This window comes from Euprymna scolopes, chromosome 4, assembly GCF_053919585.1.
Source record: "Euprymna scolopes isolate OS-2025 chromosome 4, ASM5391958v1, whole genome shotgun sequence".
Classification (NCBI taxonomy): domain Eukaryota; kingdom Metazoa; phylum Mollusca; class Cephalopoda; order Sepiida; family Sepiolidae; genus Euprymna; species Euprymna scolopes.
Window position 1 is genome coordinate 175981624 of NC_136485.1, and position 26544 is coordinate 176008167.

At 37.9% G+C, this 26544-nt stretch overlaps 1 protein-coding gene across 2 annotated transcripts in view; it reads left to right on the plus strand.

The window, feature by feature from the left end:
* Positions 1-26544, plus strand: part of LOC145270350 (calcium/calmodulin-dependent protein kinase type IV-like) — a 107923-nt gene that overhangs the window by 78011 nt on the left and 3368 nt on the right. Inside the window, exons 10-12 of one of the 2 annotated variants that reach the window (XM_080126002.1) lie at positions 9473-9590; positions 11643-11801; positions 23716-23965. In XM_080126002.1, coding sequence (XP_079982128.1) covers positions 9473-9590; positions 11643-11801; positions 23716-23793 — 355 coding nt within the window. In that variant the 3' untranslated portion in view covers positions 23794-23965. Of the gene's footprint in view, positions 1-9472; positions 9591-11642; positions 11802-23715; positions 23966-26544 lie in introns of those variants that run through there. The other variant, XM_080126006.1, reaches the window with a different exon arrangement.

Genomic DNA, 26544 nt, shown 5'->3' on the forward strand with positions numbered 1-26544 from the left:
CAGAAAACAAAATCATAAAACAGAACAAGAAAACAATAAAACAAAACCAGAAAATAAAAACAATAAAACAAACTGAGAAAACAAAGCAATAAAACCAAACAAAACAATAAAACAAACCATGAAACAAAACAAAAAACAAACCATAAAACAAACCATAAAACAGAACAATCAACAAAACAATACAATAAAACAATACAAAAAATAATAAAACAATAAAACAAAATTTAAAGAACAAATGTGTGTAAAGGTTTACAAAAAACTATCAGGTCGACAGTTGTTCTGCGTTTTGTATTTTTCAAATTCTTTTTTATGTTATTCACACATTCTTTTATACAAACGACTTGTCTTCCTCCGTCTTTCATTTTCAAGTAGAGTTGGTCAGCATCGTCCTTTGGGTGTAGTGAATTGTGCATGATCATAAATTACCTGGTCTTCTAATCCAAATGCCACAGTTCTTCTTTGATCCACCCTATAAACGGTTCTATAAGTGACACTACCCATGCGTTTATACCATTTATTAGGTTTCTACTATATAGTTTAGTTTCTAAGAGTTTTCTTGTTCTTCTGAGATATTCCTTTTCTCTTACATTTCTGTTGGTTTAATGGTATTTTCTCCCAGAACTCCCAAATAGTTATAGATATCAGGTTCACCATGTGTCCTCATCTCTGCTTGGTTGGGAATTTCCATATCTTTCGTTCATTTCAGTTTTCCCCTTCTAATAACTAGCAGTGCACACTTTTCCATAACAAATTTCGGATATTTTGGTTAAAGATTCTAGTTGTGTTTATTAGCATCTCTAGTTCCTTTTTGGTTCTTGCAAAAAGTTTCAGATCGTCCATGTACATTAGCTGGTTCATTCTTTCATCTGTACTAGTGAACTTATATCTAACTTGGCACTTTTTAGTATATTGTTAAGAGGCATCATGGGTATGATGGTGATAGTAGTGGTGATAGGGAATCACCTTTGAAAATTTATTCTCAGTTATGGATTGTTCATCAGCTGCCAGTTCAAGTCTATAGAGATGAGAAACAATGAAATAGGGTTGCATGTTCATATCACATTGGGTTCACCAAAATATAGAATATGAGACAACATAATAGAAGTTTCATTCTATATTAATAAACAAGCTTTATTTGTTATCTTCGTTAGTAGAGATGTATTAGTAAGAGAGTTCATTGAAAAGAGTTCGTTGGAAGAGAGAGAAAAGTATTCAATGTGTTTCAAGGTAGATTTGATATCATGCCGGCTGGTTGAAGAAGAGAATAGTTCAGTGTTTGTGTGCGCACGTCTTTATAGCTAGTAGTCGCCGGGGCAAAAGAAGCTGATTAAAAGAAAGAAAGGGTAAAGACTTCAGTGTATTTAATGTGGGTGAGTGTGAGTTGTATGTTCTTTAGAATGTTCGTTTGAGTAGAGCGCATGGAAATAAATGGTAGTTAGAAGAGAGCCATAGCTCACGTTCAGCCGGGGCCAAAGTCCCCCCGGCGATATTTGCTGTTGGGCAGACCAGCGAGAAAGAGAGTTAAAGGTTTGTGATTTTGCCTTTTATATACTCTGTCACGTGATTGAAAGCTGGCTTGTGATTGGACAAGCCAGAGAGAAATGGATTTCAAATCTCAAAGTCGTGAGAAGTAGTTTCTGCCAGTTTGTAGCAGCAGCTACAAGTCTCCATGTTCTCGTTGCACATTCTATTATCCATGCTTGGAAAATCCCGTCGTTTGCTTTCTTCTAGTCGATTCATAAAATGGCCATGTTCTTTTTTCTACGTTTTACTTCCTTCAGGATTAATTGGTCTATGTTCCTCTTTTTACATCAGTGTGCTTCTACCTTTGGTCATCCATTCTGGCACTTCTGCTTCGTGGATATATATTCTCAGGTTTTGAATTTGCTTTTCATTCTAGTGTTGTGAATTTTTTGAACCAGTATGCATGTATTTCGCCATGACCTGGTGCTATCTAGTTTGCCATTTTTCATAGGGATGGCTTGAGGGTTCTTTGCTGATTTCATTCTCTGTTCCTTCTTCGATTTACTGTAACTTTATTATTATTATTATTATTATTATTATTATTATTATTATTAGTAGTAGTAGTAGTAGTAGTAGTAGTAGTAGTAGTAATTATTATTATTAATCATTACTAAGATTAATCCTCTTCTGCTCATAAAATAAACTTAGATATTGTTAGAGACGCCCCTCTATGGGATTAATGGACTATCTCATGACGTCATTTCCTCTGGTGACGTCATTTCCGCTAACGAGTACTGGTGCCCGGAAATCAGAGATTGACATGCAACCAGGGAGGTCGTGTGCAAACGCCCTACCATTGAGGAATGGTATTGCCCAACCTGCTTTTTTACCTGTAATATATGTGAATACATGTTTCGTTCCTAAAAATTCTGTGTTCCTTCGTTTTATTACCATTTAACCCCATAACACATATGTGATTATTCTTTCCTTTCTTTATTAATATCAATAATTATAAAGATTAAGCGTGATTATTTTTCCCTTTCTTAAGATTAAGTCTCCCTTTCTTTGTTTATGAAAATAAATTTTTACTTAATCATTGAAGCCTGCTCACTTTTATCATATAGATGTTTTTGATTATGAATTGTTTTTATTTAATATCTAAAATTAATATTTAACACATTTACAGATATTTTTGTCAAAGAAATATATTTTTTCAATAATAGATTTGCTGTATCCACCCGGCGCTCTCAAGGATTCAGTCGAGAGAGAGAGAGAGAGAGAGAGAGAGAGAGAGAGAGAGAGGGGCATAGAAGTTGAGATTTGGTGTTATGAATTACAGTTTAAATTAAAAGAAGTTGGTGCGAATTGCAGCGTTTGTGAGAAGGAATTCTGACATTTTGTTTTGGCTTTACAGTTTTTTTTTACCATCATCATCATCATCATGTCCGAAGACGACTTCCTGTGAACCATCATTCTCCACTTGTCACGATCGCGACTGAGGGTCTGCCAGCTTCCAGTAGGGATCAACCTGTCCTTTAGATTTCGATTGACAGTGTCACGAAACCTGAGCTTAGGTCTACCTATGCCTCGTACCCCATCCTCCAGTTGTGAAAACAGTATCTGTTTTGTTAGTCGGAAGTTCTCCATTCTGTTTACGTGCCCGGCCCATCTCAGGTTTTTCCGGATGAGCAGGTCATACATGCTTGGGAGGTTGGCTTGTGATAGGATCTCCCTGTTGCTGACAAAGTCATACCACTTGACATTTAAAATCTGCCGGAGGTGTCTCATCATATAGGTGTTGAGCTTGCAGGCTACCGGTTTGTACACTGGCCAAGTTTCTGCACCGTATAAGAGTGACGACAGGACGATGGCGCAGTACACCAAGCATTTAGTTCTGAAAGTCAGGTCTTTATTTTGCCAGAACTTCTGTCTGAGTTTTTCATAGGATATGGAGGCGTTAGCCATTCTTGTAGAAATCTCCTTGTCCATTTTGTTGTTGTTCATGACTGTGGTCCCTAGGTATTTGAATTTGTTGACATTGTAAAGCTCCTGGTCTTGAATCTTAATTGGCTGGCTTGTTGCTGGTGATCCAGGGAATTGTTGGTACATCATATCGGTTTACTTGATGTTAATCTTCAATCCAAAGGCCTTGGCTGATCCTGCGAAGTGAGTGATTATGTCCTGAGCATCCTCGTGACTATGCGCTACAAATGCGGTGTCATCAGCAAACATGAGCTCCCGTGTGAGTATCTTTGTTGTTCTATTTGCGGATTTGTATGCATTGACATTGAAAAGGTCTGCTCCCGCCCTAGATCGTATAAAAACACCCTTATCACAATTTCTAAAGGCATGCCGAAGCACAACTGACAGGTAGAGTGAGAAGAGGGTTGGATCGAGGACGCAACCTTGCCTGACACCATTCTGCACGTCGAACGGATCGGAGAGCTCACCCTTCAACTTAACTGTGGCTTTCATGCCTAAATGAAGGGCTCTGACAAGGCTGGTGAAGTGTGCAGGAAAGCCAAGCTTCAGCAAGACTTCCCAAAGAGTGCTTTGATCCACCATGTCGAAAGCATTCGTAAAATCCACAAAGATCATGTACAGTTCCATATTTTGCTCCACACACTTTTCCTGGATCTGTTTGAGTGGGAAGATCATATCCGCTGTGCCTCTGTTTGCACAGAATCCACATTGTGCCTCAGGTAGCAAGGTTTCAGCGTGCGCTGTAAGCCTGTTCAGGAGAACACGAGCAAACACTTTCCAAGGGACTGAGAGCAGTGATATACCCCTGTAGTTACCGCATAGCCTGCGATCTCCCTTTTTGAATATAGTCACTAGCTGTGCGTCTTTCCAATCTTGAGGGACAGTTGCAGTGGTAGAGGCACTCTGTATGATTGTGCAGAGAATGCTAAGTAGTTTTTGTCCTCCTTACTTGATCTCAGTGTATATGCCGTCAGACCCAGCTGATTTGCCATCCTGTAACATCAGCACTGCTTTGCAGATTTCATCTGAGTCAGAGCATCTGTTCATCCAGTGCTGTGTCGGGAACTGCTCCAGGTTGATTATTGCTCGTTCATCAATGTCTGGCGTCTCGTTTAGCAATGTTTTAAAATGTTCAGTCTATCATTTTAGAAGCTCACATTTGTCAGTAAGGAGAGTGGAATTGTCGCTTGCAAGTATTTGATCAGGATGGATCACATTTGGGGCCCAGACTGCTCTCATACTCCCATAGAAACCCTTCATGTCATTGGTGTCAGCCAGAATCTGTAGTTCAGCAGCCTTAGCCATCCACCAACTGTTCTTAAGTTCCCTACATCTGCTCTGGAGCTTGCTGTTTGCCTTAGTATACTTTGCTTTGATGGATCTAGTGTTCCTGAACAACATTGAACTTCTTGCAGCATTTCTTTGGTTGATGAGTTGCTTGATTTCTTCGCAGTTCTCATCGAACCAGTCCTCATGGCGTTTTCCGACCAGCCCGAGGCACTCTTTGGATGTTTCATAAACAGTTTCTTTGAAGGACAGCCAATCTGAGTTTACATCACCGGTTGATTCAGCAAGTCTCTCATTGAGAGCATTCACCAGCTCTTCTCTTACATTTTTACGTTTCAAGCCGTTGACATCCAGCTTCTTGGGGGGGGGTTCTTTATCTTTATTTTGCGTCTCAGTTTAAATCTCACTTGTGTCTGGATCATAATATGGTCAGTGTTGCAGTTTGTTCCCCTCATTGCTCTCGTGTCCAGGATATTTGGGAGGTCACATTGATGAGTGATGAGGAAGTCAATGAGATGCCAATGTTTACTTCTAGGGTGCATCCAGGAGTTCCTGTGAACAGGCTTGTGTTTAAAGAAGGTTTTTGGTGATGCAAAGCTGATGCTCAGTCCAAAGTGAAAGGGAGAGCTCCCCATTTGAGTTGACTTTCCCGCATCCATGCTTCCCTAGTGCTCTGGGCCAGGTGATATAATCCTGTCCTACCCTGGCGTTAAAGTCTCCCATGAGTATGATCTTATCCGGTTTTGGTACGGATGCAAGTGTACTGTTTAACTGATGGTAGAATATATCAATAGTTTCCTGACAGTTTGTCATAGTCGGAGCATATATAGCTATCAGGATACATCAACGGTCTTCTGATAAAGGTAGCCTGATTGTCATCAGCCTGTCATTTATCGTATGAGGCACTTCTATCAGTTTTGTCACTAGCTCGTTTTTGATGGCTAGTCCGACATCGGACTTGCTTCTCTCACTAGAGGCCTTGCCACTCCAGTAAATGATGTAGCCGGACTCTCTAATGGAACCGCTCTCTTTGAACCTGACTTCACTCAGGGCAGCAATATCGATGTCATATTTTTCTAATTCGCACAATATAATCGCACTTCTTCTTTCTGGTCTTGCTGAATCAGACCTGTCAAGCATCGTTCGTATGTTCCACGATGCAAACTTGAAGTTGGGTGTATTGTGGGCCTTATTGTCCTGGGCGACGCCCTGCCAGTATGAGTTCTTTTTCTGTTTTCGTTTCATGGTTTGTAAGGAATTTGCTGACAAGATAATTTAAGGATGAAGTGGGTTTTGTCAGTTGCCATTTCACCCCTCTCCTCCAATGGGGTACGCCAGACTGGCAAGGATTGCCCAAGATGAGTCGGAAGCTCATTGGTCGCAGTGACTAGCCAGAATGAGTGTTATCAACTTTCTCAAACTGCCTTAACAGAGCGTCACAGTTTCTGGTTTTTCTGTCTGGGTTGAGCTTCCCATAGATCCCTGCACTGTTAGCCTGAAGTTCAGTTTCCAGTGGCGTCCGCTTGGAGGTCAGCACAGAGTCTTGACTGACAGCTACACTTCCGTACATCTGTCAAGCCCTTAGGTGATCGGTTCCGCAGTGGTGGTGGATGACAGACCAAGGGATGCACTGGATCGCGTTATGGAACCGATAGCACACACACACCATACTTTCTTTTACCATACTTAATAGTAATTGAATGAAATTGTTATATAAATGAGATTACTACAAATAATTTTTTATGGTAACGCTTTTTTTAAAAGATTTTGACTTAAAAAATTATTGGATTAAATAACCTCCAAATTCTACAATTTTTTTAATTTAAATAGGATTTGGTTACACTATATTGTTTAAAATTGTAAAAACTTCTATTTATATTGTTAAAATTTAAATTCATCTCTTCTCTTTTAGGAGGATGAATTGGCCTAATGCGTCTTTTGTTTAGTAAACCTTATTTCCTATCTTTAATCCTGTTTGGAGTTTTTCTTATTATTTATTTTCTCTGTTAACCCTGACATTCATGTAACAAAAGTAAATTAATTGTGGATGAATTTATCTAGAACAAAGCTTACAATTTATTAATACAAGCATGTACTAATGAAAGCAAAGTGAAAAATCGAAGAAAATATTCGATAGAACATGTATTGTATGCAGAACCGACTATGAAATGTGAGTACTAATAGAGTCAAAATAAGAGAATCCTTTGCTTCCCTTATTTATCCTTTAGTCCTCACATTCCATGAGGAGAAAGAATTGTTTTTTTCTGGGTCAGAATCTATCCATCTAATATCTATCATTGCTTAGTTTTTGATTTTGATTCTATTCTTTTTAGTTCCTTACAGCAAGTGGCTTCATGCTTTGTCTAAAGCAATTTCCATAAAAAAAGAACAAGCCTCATAATCCATTGACCAAATGTGTTTTTAGATGAAATGCGCTATATTAAATGTAGCCGTTACACTTTAGTATAGAATAGAACTGCAAATAAATAACATTTTTATTTTCTTTTTTACAAAACGTCTATATTACTGTTACTTTTGGCACCACTTAAAAAGTCCCTCGCTGCCATCTGGCATGCGTTTCTCTTTCCTCTGACCGCATGCTTGGTACGGGCAGCCTATTCTCATCTTCGCTTTTCACGTTTGTCTTCCTCAATACCGACTTGCATGCGGTGCATTTTTTTTTCTTTTTCTTCTCACGTACACGTTCTAATTTGCATATGCCTTTTTTCGGCTACTGCTGCTACTAATCTCTTTTCATGATCCTGCTGATATTTTCCAACGCACTCACATGCGCCCTGTTACATACAGGGTGTCCACAAAGTCTGGCTACATAATCTACAACACAACATGCTTCCACAAAGTCTGGCTACATAATGTAGCCAGACTTTGCGGACACCCTGTATAATCAATTTTATTTTGAAGACAAAAAAAGGGGATATCTGAACTTTTCCTCACTTGTCTTTCATCGGCCACACAATCAATAGTTTTTGGTTTTTAAAAATTTTTTTTTACAAAGGCATCCCCACATTATCAAGGCCAAGAGGTCACTCCAGGATAAGGGTTAAAGAGTGTACAGTAGAAATTGGACAATATAGTAATCATTAGTAATGAAAATTTGTTAAATTTGGTTAACTTATATGGAACGGCTCATCAAGAACTTATTTACGTTAGACTTGAAAACAACCATATTGTAGTCAGCCGGAAAGCAGGAAAACGGAAGACAATTCCACAAGCGTGCAGTTCTAAGAAAGAAGCTTTGTTCATGGAATCTACGTTTAGGTTTAGGCACAGATAAAGAGTGGGGGGAATTATTGATAGTGTTTACAGCTAGACGACTGTTTCTTGTGAAAGTTTGGTGAGGGGGGACCATAGATTGAAGCTCAGTTGAACACTTTCCATTAAAATAACCATACAGCAGACAAACTCGCAATATCTTTCTGTGAGATAGAGGTTGCAGGGAAGAGAAAAGGACATCTCCTATGAGGCTACGAAGTCTATTTTGAACTCTATCAAGGCAGCACAAGTCCTTTCTAGCAGCTCCTGCCCAGATGTGGCAACAGTATTCCATCCCTGGACGTACCTGGCTCTTATATAGATAGAGAATTGCATCAGCAGTGAGATATCTACTGGATTGATAGAAAGATCCCACCATTTTTCCAGCGGCCTTGGCAACAGATTTGATGTACATGTTCCATTTAAGATCAGGAGTAATGGTCAAGCCCAGAAGCTTGTCAAAACTTGAGGCCTCCTGAAGACGAGAGCCATTCATTTCAATTGATGCCAGATGTGGATCAGAGTGTTGATGAAGTAAAGATAGAAGCTTGGTTTTAGATGCACTAAAAGTAACCAGCCACTCCTTTCCCCATTGTACCACATGCTCAAGCTCAGAGGAGAGAGAATCGGAGAGAACTTGGTCGTTTACTGTCTTAGATGTGCTACCATAAATGGTAGTGTCATCAGCATAAATGTCTACAAATGATGTAAGGATGTGATTTGAAAGATCCTTAATGTAGATCAGGAAAAGAGTTGGGCCCAGGATGGACCCCTGAGGGAGACCAGCATTAATACTGTGAGCTTCTGATTTTTGCCCCTCAACTACTACTCTTATGAACCTATCAGAAAGAAATGATTTAATAATTGAGAAGACATTTCCAGCTATACCATAGCTAGAGATCTTGTGAAGTAAACCTTTATGCCATACCCTATCAAAGGCCTTTAATATGTCAAGAGCAATTGCCCTAGAAAGGTTGCCTCCGCCGAGAGATTTGCTAATCCTATAAGATATAACTGTAAGCATATCTAACTTCTTTTCTTCTCAAAATCACAATTATATTCGGTCGCTTCAATGAGATTATGTTCTATCTCTTTCACAAAAACAAAAGAAAAAAACCTCCTTATATGCAGTCTCTTTATCCCGACGGCACCACAATGTACATACTTCTCTTTTCTTTGTACTGGACAGATTTCGGGTTCGAATGAGAATGGTTCCTATGCAAATCCTATTTTGTCAACTCTACAGAACCAACGGATTGTTGTTTAGTTCAACTACATATTTGTTCATTAATAACTAGACAACTCGCTTATCATTTATTGAGCGATTTGCATATATAGAACATAAATCTTAGAACTATGATTTTGATATTTCAAAAAATCATGTGTTGCCTTTAAGAATAAAATATTTCTGTTAGTCTTATCCGTTGTGCATCTTTTCATAATTTCTTTCTTTTCACATTCACAGAATTGGTGGATATGAACCATTTTATGCGCCTACAGATGAGAAAATCTTTAATAGAATTCTTCGGAACCAGTGGAAATTTGATTCCCCATTTTGGGATAATATCAGTGACAATTGCAAAGTAAGTCATCACAGTTCTCTTTAAAAATAATAAATGATATTGTTGGGTTAGAGTTATCTCCCTTGGATATATCTGGTTTTAATGCACCATTCGATATTTTGTCAAAAACAAAAAAAAAAAAAATAAATAAATAAATAAAAAAGTCTTGATTTGGTAGTTCGCCAGCACATACTTAATAGCAATGCCGATACTGACGTAAGCAAGAACGTCGACAAGGACTTCACCGGTAACACTGATATAAACTCAAACGATAACATTAACACAAACTCAACTCCGATTAACGCACCATTGAGTGAAATAAATCGTACAACATACGGCGCAGCATTGTTTATTCAATTAAAACTCTTATCCAAACACGAGGAGAGTAAAAGAGGAAACATGAAGGCTAAATCATATAACCCTGGAAACGTAAACTCCAACAGAAAATAGAAAGGCAAAAAACTAAATAAGAAGGTAAATAAGTTGAAAACTTATTATTCCCTCCAAGACTAAGCACAGCTAAGAGCTAAGATGGCAGAACATCAGGCTGAGATAAAAGCCTTAGCTGCACAAATAAAAAAATAAAACCAAAAACTTTGAAGCAAAAAGGGTAAATAAACTTTTTGCAACAAACCCAAGAATTGTCTATAGGAGCCTAATTAAAGATGAAATAAAGCTCCCCTGCAACACAAGAAGATGTTGAAAACTTCTGGCGGCCACTCTATGAGGACACTAAAGTACATAAAGAAAACAACTGGATAAATACCATCAAAGAGGAGAACAAGGAGAAAGAAAAGATGCCAGCTCTAAAAATTACCAAGGAGGCTGTCTGCAGGAAGGTAACCCAATGCAGCAATTTCAAGACCCCAGGAATAGACCAAATACCAAATTTCTGGTTGAAAAAACTGAGCGCACTTCATCATCACTACGGCAAGGCATTCAATAGAATCATCAGTGGAGATGAAGAGCCACCTAAGTAGCTTACTGTAGGCAGTACATCGCTTATTCCCAAAACTGAGGGCACTCACATGGCTAGCAAATATAGACCAATCTGGTGCCTCACAACAACCTACAAGCTCCTAACGGGGATAATCGCTGATGCAACATACGACCATCTGATTGCTGGTGATTACCTTGAAAGTGAGCAGAGCGGGTGTACGAGGAAAAGGTTAGGCACAAAAGACCAACTCCTTATAAACAGAACCATATTAGAAGACTGCAGGAGACGACAAAGAAATCTGTCAATGGCCTGGATTGATTACAAAAAGGCCTTTGATAGTATACCTCATTCCTGGATACTTCGCTGTTTGGAGTTGTACAATGTGCACACTGATATTACATCATTCTTTCAAAAACAGATGGACAGATGTTGCACATCAATTACATTACAGCACACGGAAGGAAGGCTACAAACCCCAATCATAAAGATCAAGCGAGGAATATTCCAGGGAGACAGCCTCTCAGCGCTCCTTTTCTGCCTCACAATGGATCCATTAAGTAAGCTACTTAAGCGATCCAATGCCGGATACAATCTCAGCATGGGCAGAAAGAAGGAAGAAAATAAAAAAGTAAACCATCTACTCTTTATGGGCGACTTGAAACTCTATGCAAAATCCGAGAAACAGCTTGTCTCTGATAGGCATTGTTAAAAATTATACAGAGGACATCTGCATGGAGTTTGGATTTGACAAATGCGCTAAGTGCACCATAAAGAAAAGAAGAAAGACATCATCAGAACATCTTAATCTTGACAATGGCTCTATTGAAGAACCTTGAAGAGGATGCTGTCTATAAATACCTGGGAGTGGAGGTATTTATAGTGGTTGTAGATAGTTGAGTGGTTTTCGTGAAAGTTTGGTAAGAGGGAACCATAGATTGGAGTTCAGTCGAACACTTGCCATGAAAAGTTGCAATTCTAGTTGAAGTGGGCCTAATGATGCTTGCCTTAACAGAGCTGAGAGAGAATGTGATGATGATGATGATGATGATGATGATGATGATGATGATGATGATGATGATGATGATGATGTAGTAGTAGTAGTAGTAGTAAAATATGTACTTTTTGCGTTTCAGGAACTTGTCGCAGCGCTACTTATGAAAGATCCAACCAAAAGAATGGTAGCTGCAGATGTACTGAAGCAACATTGGGTTGTGGGAACTGCCGCCAAAGATGAACAGATTATTGGAGCAACTGAAAGATTGAAGAGTTTCAATGCAGGACGTAAATTCAAGGTAAAAAAATGTATTTCTTTTTTTGTATAATAATTGTTTAATCTTTTTTGTTTGCAGTAAAAAAAAAACACAAAAACTATTTGTCAAATCTTTGTGTGTGATTCCAAAAACAAGGGAGGGGTGTTTAATTTATAAAAAATACTCATGACCCATCGGGTCACAATCAGCTGATCCACATGATATCCATCACTTCTACTGGACGAGAGTGTGCAAGAACTGCCAAAGATTGAACATATTAAAGTTCTGTCCGTTTTTTTTTTTTTTTTTGATTAGCCATTGAAAGAATGACAACTGCTTTCTTGGGTAAAAGTTAGAACTTGTTAGCCTCTGTCTGATGCTCTGGATGGTTACTGTAAAAGGGTTGGGGGAGTTTCTCAGCCATGCTGAAAATAATACGTCTGCGAAAGACGGTTATATTGAAAAGTCAAACTGGATAGAAACAAGGCCGATGGCCATTAGTCGTGTGCTCTCGTGTAATGAATGAATGCGTGAATCTAGGATTGACATGAAATTATTAAAGATAAACTAAAATGACCGAAAAATGGGCTGAAATGACTTAAATAAATAAAAAGTAAATGACTTAGAATGACTTTAATGAACTTAAGGATGAATTGAATGACCTTAAGAATGACTTAAATGCTTAAAAAATAACTGGAATCCTTCAAAAACAACTTGAATGATCTGGAGGTTCCTCTACCAGGGAATGTTGACAAGACTGGGCAGACATTTTTGTAGGCCAGAGTGCTCTTCCTTTCCGACCCTTGTGTTACATCTTCCCACCATGGAAAAAAATAAATATCCACCCAACTTCCTTTCCATAGCTTAATCCCATTGACAAACTAGTTCTCATTAGATCACCAACTTTAAGTCTGACCAGTACCAGATGGGTGACCATTTTGGAATATTAGGCATCATTCAAGTGGGTATAATACCTCAAGGAAATGACAGTTACTGCTTTGCACAATTCTAGGTCACCTTTGGGTAAGGTGTAGAACCTGTTAGCCTCTGCCTAACATCCTGGAAGGTTACTGTAAAAAGATTAAGGGAGTTTCTCAGCCATGGCGAAGGTAAGTGCAGAATGTGATCTAACCAGAGTTAGTGCTTAGAGAGAATCTTCATAAAGCAAATATTGATTTTGTATAATAATTGATAACGGTCTAAATATAATTTGATTGTTTATATGAAACAGATTTTAAATGAAAAGTTTGTATTTATTTATTTTTAGTATTGGAATTCTTTTGAGATGAGTAATTTATTTATTTACGGACTATTATCGTCACCTTCAAATTGTTATTTTACAACGTTTCGGCCAACTATTCCTCTGGCCTTCGTCAGGTGGTAAACCCCGACAGGATAGAAATGCTGAGTCTCTCAACTGTATCCTTAATAATTACTGCCTTCCAAGCAATGTGACATGCATGTCAAATGCAAACATAATCAAACTGAATGCATTGATTTGTCCTTTGTAAGGGAAACGTTTTAGAGAGCAATTGTAATGAAGAAAATGTAAAAAAATAAATAAATAAAGTAAGGACTATAATGTACTTTTTAGAAGTAGTTGATTTATAGGCAGAAATTTAAAAATCTAATCTATATATCTATAAAAGTGAGAATGTGTGTGTGTGTGTGTGTGTGTGTGTGTGTGTGTGTGTGTGTGTGTGTGTGATCTACAGACTTGAAACTTGGTATATAAGCTATGCAGACATGTGGCAAACTTTTAAATCGGTTTTCATCCGAGAAAAAAAGGACTGATAAAGGGTCAGAATTGAAAAATGCATACGTGAGTGTCATCGGATTTTTATGTGTTTGTCAACTGTTTCACGAATATGCATGCGTGAATCTTTCATGTGACAGATTACTTGTGTTAAGAATAAGTAAGCTTGAAAACAATTTTTTAAAGATCATGTCAAGCTGGCCTAATGGTTATCGTACTTGACTTACTGTCTTTAGATTTCAGTTTCGATCTCAGCTCGGGTATTTTTTTTTCTACTTACAAGAAGTGAACTGTTTAGAAAAAAAAAACATAATACTCACATGCACATGTCTCAATTTTTTTCCGTTTTTTTTTTTTACTTCATTTTTTAAAAGGGATTTAATGCTATACTTAATACCTACAGTATTTCTGTTTATAATGAATAAGAATTCTGCATTAATTAAAATGTAATATTTTGGCATATTTTACGACCGGGCAACACCGGGTGGCTTGCTAGTATATATATAAATCGAACTTGATTCAGCATTGTATAAAATAATTTTTTAAGAATAATGTCTTCGGTGAATCCAATTTGATTTGGCATGAAAAGGATTGATATGCAACAAAATAAACAAAAAATGTAATTTTTTATTTTAGTTTTCTGTTGTATAGGCCTTTTTATTTACCAGGAGTAATTTACTCACTAGGAGTAGCCATACAAGCCATCATCAAAGATTTCTCTTTGAGAACAACTTGTGGTATTCCCTGGAGTCTGAGAGACAGCAAGTCTCCCAAGATTTCTAGTACTCTCCACCTCTTTCGATACCATCTTCAAATTAATTTTTGTTATCATAACAGCTGCTTACTATTAATTTCTTCTTTGCACTCATCCAGTGGAGGTCTGGCGAGTGCTTTCATCGGTCGTTCCATCCTTCTTGACCCTCCTCGCTTATTTGGTGTGGCATCAGTTTTTGTTGACACACACACACAAAATTGGAGAATGGGAAGAGTTTTCCTTAATATTTCAGCTGTTTTCAATAAATTGTTATACGTTCTATCTTCTCAGTCATTCTTCTGATTCCAATTTCGCCCATTCTCTTTTCATAGTTTTTCGGTATTGTCCCTAGTGCTCCTACTATTAGTGATGTTATCTTGACTTTTTCATCATCCATATCACTTTGAGCTCTCTGTTCAGTTCAGTGTATTTGATCCGCTTCTATGTCTCCTTGATCTTTAATCTGGCAGGACTTTTCATTCTTGTTGATTAGTATGACATCCGGTCTCCTTGCTTGGATGGGTTTATCCGTTTGTATATCCATGTCCCATAGGATCTTGTGATTTTCATTTTCAAGTACTTTTTAAAAATTTTTTTACTAAGGCATCAGCACTTATCAAGACCAAGAGGCCACTCGAGGATAAGGGGTAAAGAGTGTACAGTAGACAATTGGACAATAAAGTAATCGTTGGTAATGGAAATTTGCCGGTTTGTGCTTGCACCATTTCTCTGGATGTTCAAGATTCAGTTGTCTGCATAATTGCTAGTGTACTGCCTTCCCCACTTGATCGTGTCTATTTTTGTATTCCTTTTGAGCTAGTTTGTTGCATTTGCTTATCATGTGGTTTATTATTTCGTCTTTTTATCCACAGAGTTTGTATTTGCTGTTTTCTTGTGTCTTGCCGATCCTTGCTTTGATGTGGTTGGTTCTAATCACGTTATCTTGTACAACTGTTATTAGAGATTCTGTTTCTCTGTTTAGGTTTCCTTTTTGTAGCCATGTCCAAGTATTTTTGTTCGTCTCATATTTTGTCATCTTTATAAATCATCCATGTAGTTGTTTCTTTTCTTATTTTCCTTTTCTTATTTTTCTTTTCTCGTCTTATCCCTTGTCTCTTCTGTTTCTGTCTTATTCGTGTCTTCAGTATCTTTTACTGCAGTAATTATTCTTTCAGTGTTCTGCATAATGTATTTTTCTAGGTCATTTACATAGTCTTCTATACAGACCAGCCCTCTTCCTCCGTCCTTCCTTTTCACACGCCATCATCAAAAATTTCTCTTTGAGAAAAACTTGTGGTATTATCTGGAGTCTGAGTGACAGCAATTCTACCCAGATTTCCAGTAGTCTCCACCTCTTTTGATAACCTTTGCAGATGAATTTGCGTTATCGCAACAGCCGCTTATTATTATTATTATTATTATTATTATTATTATTATTATTATTATTATTATTATTGGGATTTGGTCTGTTGAAGGGCGATATAATGAGAAGGCTAGTTGGTTGGGAGAGGTCAGAGAAAAGCTATCAGGAATGCAGCAGATGAAGAACGTTGAGATAACCATCAATGACGTTAAGGCTGGCATACGGAGGATGACAAACTGGAAGGCACCTGGTCCAGATGGAGTGATGGGCTTCTGGTTTAAACAGTTTCCATGCCTTTATCCACCTATAGCTGCTGCAAAGGATTGTAGAGTCGGGAGATGTCCCTGATTGGCTTGTGAAGAGAAGAACAACACTGATTAGGAAAGATCCTGCAAAGGGAACAGATGCCAATAATTATAGACCAATTATATGTCTGCCACTGATATGGAAACTGGTTACTGGAATCTTTGCGGAGAAAATTTATGAACATCTTGAGAGTAATGGTATTTTTCCTGGTGAACAGAAGGGGTGTCGGAAAGGCACGAGAGGTACCAAAGAGCAACTACTAATTGATAAGCATTAATGCAGGATGCAGAGAGGAAGAAGAGAAATCTAAGCATAGCATGGATCGATTACAGAAAGGCTTATGACATGGTTCCTCATTCATGGATACGTGAAACACTATTGATGATGAAGGTTGCTGAGAATGTGGTAGGGCTTTTGGAGACAAGTATGGCTCAATGGAAAACGGTGTTCACAGCAAACAGAGAGGAGATGGGGCAGGTTGACATTAAGCATGGAATATTTCAAGGAGATTCGTTATCGCCACTTCTTTTTGTAATGATGCCACTGAGCATTCTCTTGAAGAGAGAAAAACTGGGGTATAACTTTGGATCTGTTGACAGATGCCTCAACCATCTACTGTTTATGGATGATTTGAAAATATTCAGTAGAAATGAAAAGGAAATGGAGAGACTGGTAGAACTTGTGGGGACATACTCAGAAGACATTGGGATAGAGTTTGGGATTAGTAAATGTGCGGTGCTGGTGATGAAAAGAGGAGTAAAGGTTCATTCGAATGGAATAGTGCTGCCAAATGGAGAAATCATGAAAGAAATACAAGATACAGAATATAAGTATTTGGGAGTGCTGGAGGGTGTAGGCATCATGAACAGAGAAATGAAGGAAAAAGTCAGGAAGGAGTATTTTAGAAGAGTGAAACTAATTGCAAAGTCGAAACTGTATGGAGGAAACCTAATGAAAGCAGTGAATGCATGGACAGTCAGTGTTTTGAGATACAGTGTGGGAATTTTAGAATGGTCTGACAAAGATTTGCATGCCATGGATATCAAAACAAGAAAAGTTTTAGCAATGTTTGGTATATTTCACATTCGAAGTAGCATAGCAAGGCTGTATCAAAAGAGGAAAGATGGTGGGAGAGGATTGAAAAGTGTAAAAGATGTTGTTGAAGGAGCATGTGGTTAGAAGTGAGGAGTGGATGCTTAAGGTTGTGGCCAATGAAGTGGAGGTATGTGAGACCAAGGCTGATTATGTGAAACGTATTGATAGAAAAAGGGCAGAGGACATGGTTAGGAAGAAAATGCATGGAAGGTTCTTTCAGGATATAGCAGAAGTGGTTGATGAAAGATCATGGCAATGGCTTAGAGCTGAGTATCTGGCTAAGAGTACTGAAGCTTTTGTTTGTGCAGCACAAGAGCAGGCATTAGGAACACGATTGTTCAAAAAAGTGGCTCTAGGAGAGGAAGTTGCTGCAGAATGCCAGATTTGTGGTAAGACCTGAGTCAATTGCGCACCTTGCAGCAGGGTGTAGTGGACTGGCCCAAAGAGAATACCGCAAAAGACACGATCGCATGGGAGTCCGGATATATTGGGAGGTGTGTAAGAAGGTTGGGATGAAGTGTGCTAGAAAATGGTTTAAGGAGTGAGAACAAGTGAGGATGGCAAGGTAGAGGTATGGTGGGACAAAAGTGTCATAACGATCAAGCAATTGGAACATAATCGTCCAGATTTGGTCGTCATTGACAAGGTCTCAAAAACCTGGCAGATTGTAGACTTTTCAGTACCCTGGGACAGGAATGTGAGAGAGAAGGAGAATGAGAAGTGGAGCAATTATGCTCCATTGGCCTTGGAGATAAGGCGTATAAACAGGGTTAAAACACAAATAATCCCGGTCATAGTTGGTACACTAGGAGTAGTATCAAGTCGTCTGGAAGGACAATTGAAAAAACTACAAATCCCCAATGTTTTAGGCGGCCTTCAGACCTCTGCAATTATAGATACCACCAACATCCTGAGGAAAACCCTTGATCTTTGAAGCTCCTGGTTTGAAGCCTGGATTAAGGGAAATCCTCTGGAAATGAATCCTATTCCTTTCCAGAGAGATGTTGATAAACGAAATCAGAATTATTATTATTATCATTATCATTATTATCATCATTATTATTATTATTATTATTATTATTATTATTATTATCATTATTATTATTATTATTATCATTATTATCATCATTATTATTATTATTATTATTATTATTATTATTACTATCATTATTATTATTATTATTATTATTATTATCATTATTATTACTATCATTATTATTATTATTATTATTATTATTATTATTATTATTGTTGTTGTTGTTTTTTATCTTACTCACTAGGAGTTCTCACACAAGTCATCATAAGTGATTACTCACTGATAACAACTGGTTGTGTTCCATGGAGTCTGGGTGACAACAAATCACCCCAGATTTCTAGTACTTTCCACCTCTTTCAATAGCCATAGCAAATAAATTTGCGTTATCACAACAGCCGGTTGCTTTTGATTTTTCACTAGCAATGACCATTGGTCTTCATTGGAATCTAGGTGTTAATAAGCCTCTCCAAAGTCTCAGTTCTCTTTGCACCTATCCAATGGAGGTCTGGTTAGTGCTTTCTCTTCTCAGTCTCAGTCTTTCCATCCTCCTTGACCTTTCTCAATTGGATGTGGTGCCACTCTTTGCCGACGCTATGCTTTTATTTTATGGGGAGGAGAGAGAGGAACACTACTACTAGTATTGTTATTATTATTATGATGATGATTATTATGATTATTATGATGATGATTATTATGATTATTATTATTATGATTATTATTATTATTCCTCCAACATTTCTGTAATTGTTCAGTTAATATACACAGTTGTTCAATTTCACTTTAACTTTGTGCACTTTATGTTTTGTCTCATGAACGGACTGAACTCTTTTTTCAAAATGACCAATCAATACGTATTTCTGGACGTTAAATGACCATATTTTAATGGTCATCTTTGACCGCAAGTACCATGCACTGGATAAGATAGGGGAAGCTAAGGCAGTAGCCCTTGATATATTCAAAGCCTTTCAAAAGATCTGGCATGAAAGGCTCCTGATGAAAATGAAATCATTCAGTATTACTGGACAAATGCTAAATATAATTAGATCCTTCTTAAACAAGACTAAAATTCAGGTTGTCCTTGATGGATGTACATCTAAACAACAGAGTATTTCAAGGATCGATCCTATGACCTGTATTATTTTTTTTATTCATAAAGGACCTCCCTGATAAAATTGTGTCTGAGATGGGTATACTTGCAGATGGCACAACACTCTATAATACATGAGGGAAAAACAAATGTACGCATATTCTTTTTTTATTTTTACAAGGAAGTCACCACTTATCAAGGCCTAGAGGCCACTCGAGGATAAGGGTTATTGCGTGTACAGTAATCAATGGGACAATATCGTAGTAATCGCTAGTAATGGAGATCTGATAAAGTGTCTTACTTAAGGGGTCGGTTTATCAGGAATTTGTTTATGTTGGACTTGAAGACATCCAAGTTGCAGTCAGGTGGGAAACATGCAAAGGGAAGAGACTTCCACAGGCAATGTTTCTAAAAAAAACGACCTTTTTGTAGTGAGTGGTAACATTAAATGCTACTAAGACTAAACTTCTTTCCTTTAAGAATTACATGATATCTTCTCAACCACTGATGATTGCCATGACTAATAATACTTTATCTGAGAACTCATCGTCCAAACTCATCAGCTTAACATTCACAAGCAACATGAATTGGAACAGATACGTTAAGAACATTGCCAAGGCTGCTGCACAGAAGGTGGTTTCCTTCTACCATGTTACAAAATCACTCATGCCAGACAATCATCTATAGCATAAAAAAATAATTTACATATGTATGGGGTATCATTATTGCCACATCTGTGCTAGTGAATCTACAGCTAGCCTCTCACTCTTAAACCGGGTCCAAAAAAGAGTTTCCAATCTAATAGGATCTGCACTATCGGTCATACTCAAACCTCTGTCCCATCACCGCAATGTTCCATCCCTGTGCCTGTTTTACAAGTACTTAAATGGAATATGTTCTGATTAATTTATTGCACTTGTACCCATTCGACGTACATACTCCCAACAAGCAGCAAAATTCCACCCCTTTGCAGTTGAGATGCCGGAAAGCTGTCTACTCTAATAGTTTCTTCCTTCAGACTGCTAGATTTTGGAATTCCAGTTGTTTTCTGTTTTGTTGACTGTACTAACATGATATAATGTAAACAGACATGTCACAAATCTTAACATGTAGTCCCCTGTAGACACGGTTCTAAATAGTAGCCCTTTACATCAAGTGGCAATATGTCTTGTCTGAGAAAAAAATGTAAACAAACACAAATGTTTATGGGGAACTTTGAAAAACAACAGAATAAAATTAAGAGAACGAGAACATCTAAAATGGAATACTTATATTCAATAAATTGCTGAAAAAATGGTTGGATCACTCTATCGCTCCAGAATCCTTGGCTCCAAAATCAACAGAGCTTAGACCATTCCTGTAATGATATGCTCCCTGTTGATTGTGGTGGAAAGCTGTATCTGTGCAGTTGTAGGAGGTCCACCCTCCCAGGCTTTATCTTCTCTCTTCAAGAAGGGGTTACTTTATTGTTAATTGCCTGAATAGAGAAAATGTTGACAAGGATGTCCAGGCACTTTTTGCAGATCAGAGTCCCCCTCCTCAGGGACGCTGAATTCTCAACCCCACATTCCACCCCTGGAGTCACAGTTCTTACAGTAGGAGAGAACTACATACCTCTCCTTGAAAATAAAAAATCACTTCAAAATCTAGTGAGGAAAGATTTCTTCTGTTCTCTGCAGATATTATATATATATAAAAGAAAATTTGTTTCTCTGCCTACACAAGTGATTCCCAACTTTTTTCCTTTGTTTCAAAATTTAGTGTTTCCTATAATAATTGCTTTACGCGTCATACCCTTTCTTCTTCTTTGAAGCATCTCTCTCACAGACGTGATGTTGTTAGTCTCAGTACTTTCTGTTGGTGCTTTATGACATGTGTTCCTCAAAATTATTGCATCTATTCCGTGCTTCCTTTGTTTCAGCTTGTTTAACTCATTGGTCTAGTGGTCTCCATCGATTCATTGTATTGATGCCTCATTGTAATCCAACTTTCTGTTCCAATAGCTTCTTTCCAGGCGCTGCAACCTTCCTGTTTACTGCTTTCCTCCTACCTATAGCCTTGGTCTTTTTAAAACTAAGGCCAATAGGTTTATCATATCTTTGTAATAATCATCTATCGTTCGAAATAGCTTTTTACATAAAGTAGCTTCACACTTTGTCTGGAGCGATTTCCATTTAAAAAAAGCCATTAATTAGCATCAAAGACAAAGAAAAAGGGAAAAAAATCTTTTAGATCAAAGTTGAAACTTTTCAAGCTGCTATTCTCAGGCAATATGAAATGGAATAAGTACATAAACTGTGTTACCAAGTCTGTTTCATTGAAGATAGACTCCCTCTATCAAACTAGAAACTTTGCATCTGCCAGTATCCTATATCTCCATACAGCCACCATTCACCCATGCATGGAGTATTTGGGCTGAAGCATCAAACACTAACCTTTGTCGCACTGTCTGCTGAGTGTTAGACACTGGCAGGGTAATGCCAAATGGTGTGCTAGTCGATTATTATTATGATTATTCAAGCCAAAAAGTTTTGTCAGCTAAAATATTTTAGAATAATCAAAATATTTTAGAATTTTTTTATTTTTATTTTTTTTATTCAATTTTCACCCCAAACAAGGCACAGTGCCACTTTGATGTAGGGGCTACTATCAGGGTACCAGATGGGTGACCATTTGGGAATTCTAGGTGCTGTATGTGCTTTCCGCTTATCTCGGCATTGTTTCCAGGCTCAATATTGCTTAACTTTGGTGATCTGACGAGAACTGGTGTGTCAACGTGATTATGCCGTATATAGTGAAATGTAAAAGCATCAGGTGATTATCTTAGTAACGTATACTAATGACGTCATTTAGAATGGGGGATGGTCTTTTTGAGATACATGAAGATTAGTTGAGTCAGTCAGTCAGGAGAGGGACAGAGACGGTCTTCAGATCGTAAAGTAGAGGGGATCAGAAATGGCAATAGTCAGAATCAGCGTTGCAACTTTCCAAAACGGGGGAAAAGCACTCTGGAATAAAAAGTTGTGAAAATAAAACCCGAGAGAATTCCCATTGCAGACCAGCTATATTCCCGATTTGCCAGATATTGAAACGCCAATAATTGTTATTCGTCCTTTGTGTTGTAAAGGTATTTATGTATATTTTTGTCCCATTATAAACTGTAATTAATTGCACACACACACGCAACGAACTCTAGATTAGACGATCACAACGCTAGATGGTCATAGATGAACACACGTATATACACGTCAAATAGATGAATGTGAGACATATATACAAACGTATATACACCCTCATACAATCTAACAACTAGAAGACACGTGTATACATAATATATACACCCTACGACAATATTACACAAGTTCCAGCCCCTATCACATCCCCACAGTGTTGTTTCACAGATGATGTACACAAATCTAAGACAATGTCTAAATCCTTAGAAAATGACTTCCAGACCATAGTGGAATGGGGCCGTGGATGGTAACATTTAATGCTACTCAGACTAAGCTGCTATCATTCAACAATTACAAGAAATCTCTCCAACCACTGATATCCATGACAAATAACTCCCCACTTGAGAATTCTTCCTTCAAACTCTTCGACTTAACATTCACAGGAAATACAAACTGGAGCAAATATATTGAGGACATTGCAAATGGTGCTGCAAAGAAGGTGGGTTCTCTCTACCATGCTAGAAAACTACTCACACCTAAAAGTATCCTGTACCTCTACAAGGCCATCATTCGCCCATCGGGCTGGTGCATGTATTAGGCTCTTGGATAGGGTCCAAAAAGGTCTCCAATGTAATAGGTCCCACTTTGTCAACTTGGCTCCAACCCCTGTCCCATCACCACAATGTTGCATCCCTGTGCCTGTTTGAGAAGTATTTTAATAGAGTATACCCTCATGAACTTATTACACTTGTGCCAACTTGACATACATATCCCTGACAAACTCGCTTAGCAACAAAATTACACCCCTTCACTGTTGAGGTCCCTAAATGGCAGAAAGCCTTCTACTCTCATAGCTTCTTCCCTCGAACAGCTAAACTTTGGGATTCCCTGCCTGCTTCCCAAACTGTACTGATATGCAGAAGTTCAAATGTAACGTAAACCAGCATCTTAATCTTTCTTAGCCATGGTCCCAATTAGTAGCCCATTATGTCCAAGTGGCAACATGCCTTGTTTGGGGTGAAGGTGAGTAAAAAAAAAACTTATACGGAATGTTTCTGAACTTACTGTATTTTATACCTTCTTACCTGTGGAACACATTTCCATAGGAATGCTTCCCTGCTGATTAAAACTTAGTCGTCATAAAACTCTTATGTAAACAAATTAATGTCATGAACTCCCCCAAAATTAACCAAACACAGTTTACATTGTTGTCACTCATTTTTCAGCTAGCATTCATTCTCATCTCATTAACACTTATCCTTAAGTGGCTCTTGGCCTTGATAATCGGTGACTTCGAAAATAAAAAAAAAACAAAAGAAAGAAATTTTCCCAGTTTGATTTTATTCATTTATTATCTTTTTCTTTTTTTTTGTCATATTTTTTTAGGGAGCGGCCAATGCTGTTCGGTTAGCCACAAGCGTATTCAAAACTGGAACCAGAGCAGAGAATGCTGCGGTTGATTAAAACCAATGGTGATTGGTTATAATAAGAAAATCTCTTCAGTTTAAACGCATCATTTTTTTTTCTTTTATTGTTGTCAGATGCTTTGCAGTTCCTTTTTTTCTTTTTCCCTTAATTCTTGCAAATTTAAAAAATCTTTTTATTACTCCTTCAATAAATAATCAAGCTCTCCTTATTTGCTGGTGTTCTTATTGTTGTCTCACTTGTGGTACTATTATCTTGCCACAGCATCATATGTGTGTGATACTGTTGTGGCTCAGGGCTACAACCTCCTGGGGATCATGTAATGCAAGTGTGGAATATGCAAGGCACATTCGTTTGCCCTATTCCATGCATATAGCTTGCACCCACGCTATGACTTTAATCCACAAAGCTCTTATTTTGACATCACTGGTTTAAACATATTGGAGTACAAGAGGTAAGTATTGGTGAGTGTTTCTTTTATCATTAGGAAGTCACTGCTTATCAAGGTCCATAGGCCACTCGAGAATAAGAGGTAATGTGTGAACTCTGTGATAAACGGTTATGCTGGAAATTAGTTATAAAATGATTATTTACGAAAACAGTTCAGCAAGAACTTGTTTATGTCAGACTTAAAAATAACCATGTTACAGTCAGCTGAGAAGCAGACCGGAAGCATTGTGTTCCACAGACGAGCAGTTCTAAGAAACAAACTTTGCTCATGGAGTTTTCTTTTAGTTTTATGCACGGTTAGAGGTAAGATAAATAAAGGCAATAGTTGTCAATGTTTGTAGCTAGGCGGGTGTTTTATGTAAATGCTTCACATTGAGAGGGGGGGGGGTCTATAGATGAAGCTTAGTCGAGTACCTGCCATGAAAATAACAATAGAGCAAAGATAGACACTACGTCTCTTCTGTGAGAAAGAGGAAGCGAGTGGATAAAGAGGAAACCCCCACTAGATTTTGAAGCCAATTTTGTATCTTGACCAGACAGGAAAGTGTGCTCTGACTAGCTCCACACCAGACGTGGTCATAATACTCCATCTTAGGATATTTGCGACCCTGATCACAAAGGATGAAGTTAGGTGCTAATTTCTTTGCAGAGAGTTTGGCTTTATTCGATGCTAACAAAATCACTTTGAGTTCGTTGGGTTAGGGTCGGGACAGAAAACACACTTCAGTTGAGAACCAAAACTCATACGTGGCAAGCCTTATATCATTGGTCAACGTTATTGCTCCTAAAGTGTTACTCATCTTTTAACTAGCATTCGTTCTCATCTCATTAACTCTTATCCTTGAGTGGCTCTTGGTCTTGATAAACGGTGACTTCGAAAGTAAACAAAAAAGGAAAAACTTTCCTAGTTTGATTTCACTCAACTCTTTTCTTAATTTATTTTGTTGTCATTCTTTTATATAGGAGCATATGTTGTTTGGTCAGTCACAATCGTATTCAAAATGGAAACCAAAACAGACGATGCTACGGTTGATTAAGACCAATGTTGATAGGTTATAATAAGAAAATCTCTTCAGTTCAAACGCAATCATTCTTCCATTTATTGTTGTCACATGTTTTGCAGTTCTTTTTTTTTTTCTTTTTCCCTCAATTTTTGCAAATTTTTTAAAATCGTTTTATTTATTAGTCATTCAATAAATAATCAAGCTCTCCTTATTTACTGGTGTTTTTATTGTTAGCACAACACTATATGATACTATCGTGGTTCAGGGCTACAACATCCTGGGGATCATGCAGGCACATTCGTTCTGACCTGTTCCACGTGCATAGCTTGCGCCCACACGGTTACTTTAATTTACAAAACTCTTATTTTGGCATCACTAGTTTAAACATTTAGGAGTACAAGGGGTAAGTGTCGATAAGCGTTTTTTTTTTTTTCACTAGGAAGTCACTGCTTACCAAGACCCAGAAGGCACTCGAAGACAAGGGTTAATGCGTGAATACTATCATGATCAGTAATGGAAATTGGGTAGAAATTGATTATTTAAGAGAACAGCTCAACAAGAATTAATTTACATTGGACTTGAAAACGATTATGCTATAGTTAGCTGGGAAGCAGCCTAGTGGTATTGTGTTCCACAGATGGGCAGCTCTAAGAAAGAAGGTTTGTTCATGGAATTTTCATTTAGGTTTAAGAACAGATAAAGAGAAAGGAAACTTGTTGGCAATGTTTGTAGCTAGACGAGTGATTGCCATGAATTTTTCGCAGGAGTAGACCAGTTTTGAAACATGTTCAGGCAAAAAAGGTGCTCTGAGCAGTCTCTCCCCAGATGTAGTAACAGTACTCTCTTTTTGGACATTTTGGCTTTTATGCAGGTTGAAGATTAGGTCGAAAGTGAGTAACGGTAGAATGATCCAACCATTTTTCTGGTGATTTTGATAGTGGATTTGATACAAGTCTTCCATTTCAGATCAGGAATGAAAGTCGGTCCCAAAAGATGTCAAAAGCAGTGCTTCCTCAAGAGGAGAGCCATTCATTACAATTTGAGCCAAGTTAGAAAATGATCTCCAGACCATAGTGGAATCGGGCCGTAAATGTATGGTAACATTTAATGCTAGTAAGACTAAGCTGGTCTCCTTTAACAATTACAAGAAACCTCTCCAACCACTGATATCCATGACAAATAACACCTTATCTGAGAATTCTTCCTTCAAACTCCTTGGCTTAACATTCACAGGCAATATGAACTGGAACAAATACATTGAGGACATTGCGAAGGCTGCTGCAAAGAAAGTGGGTTCTTTCTATCGAGCTAAAATACCACTCACACCTGAGAGTAT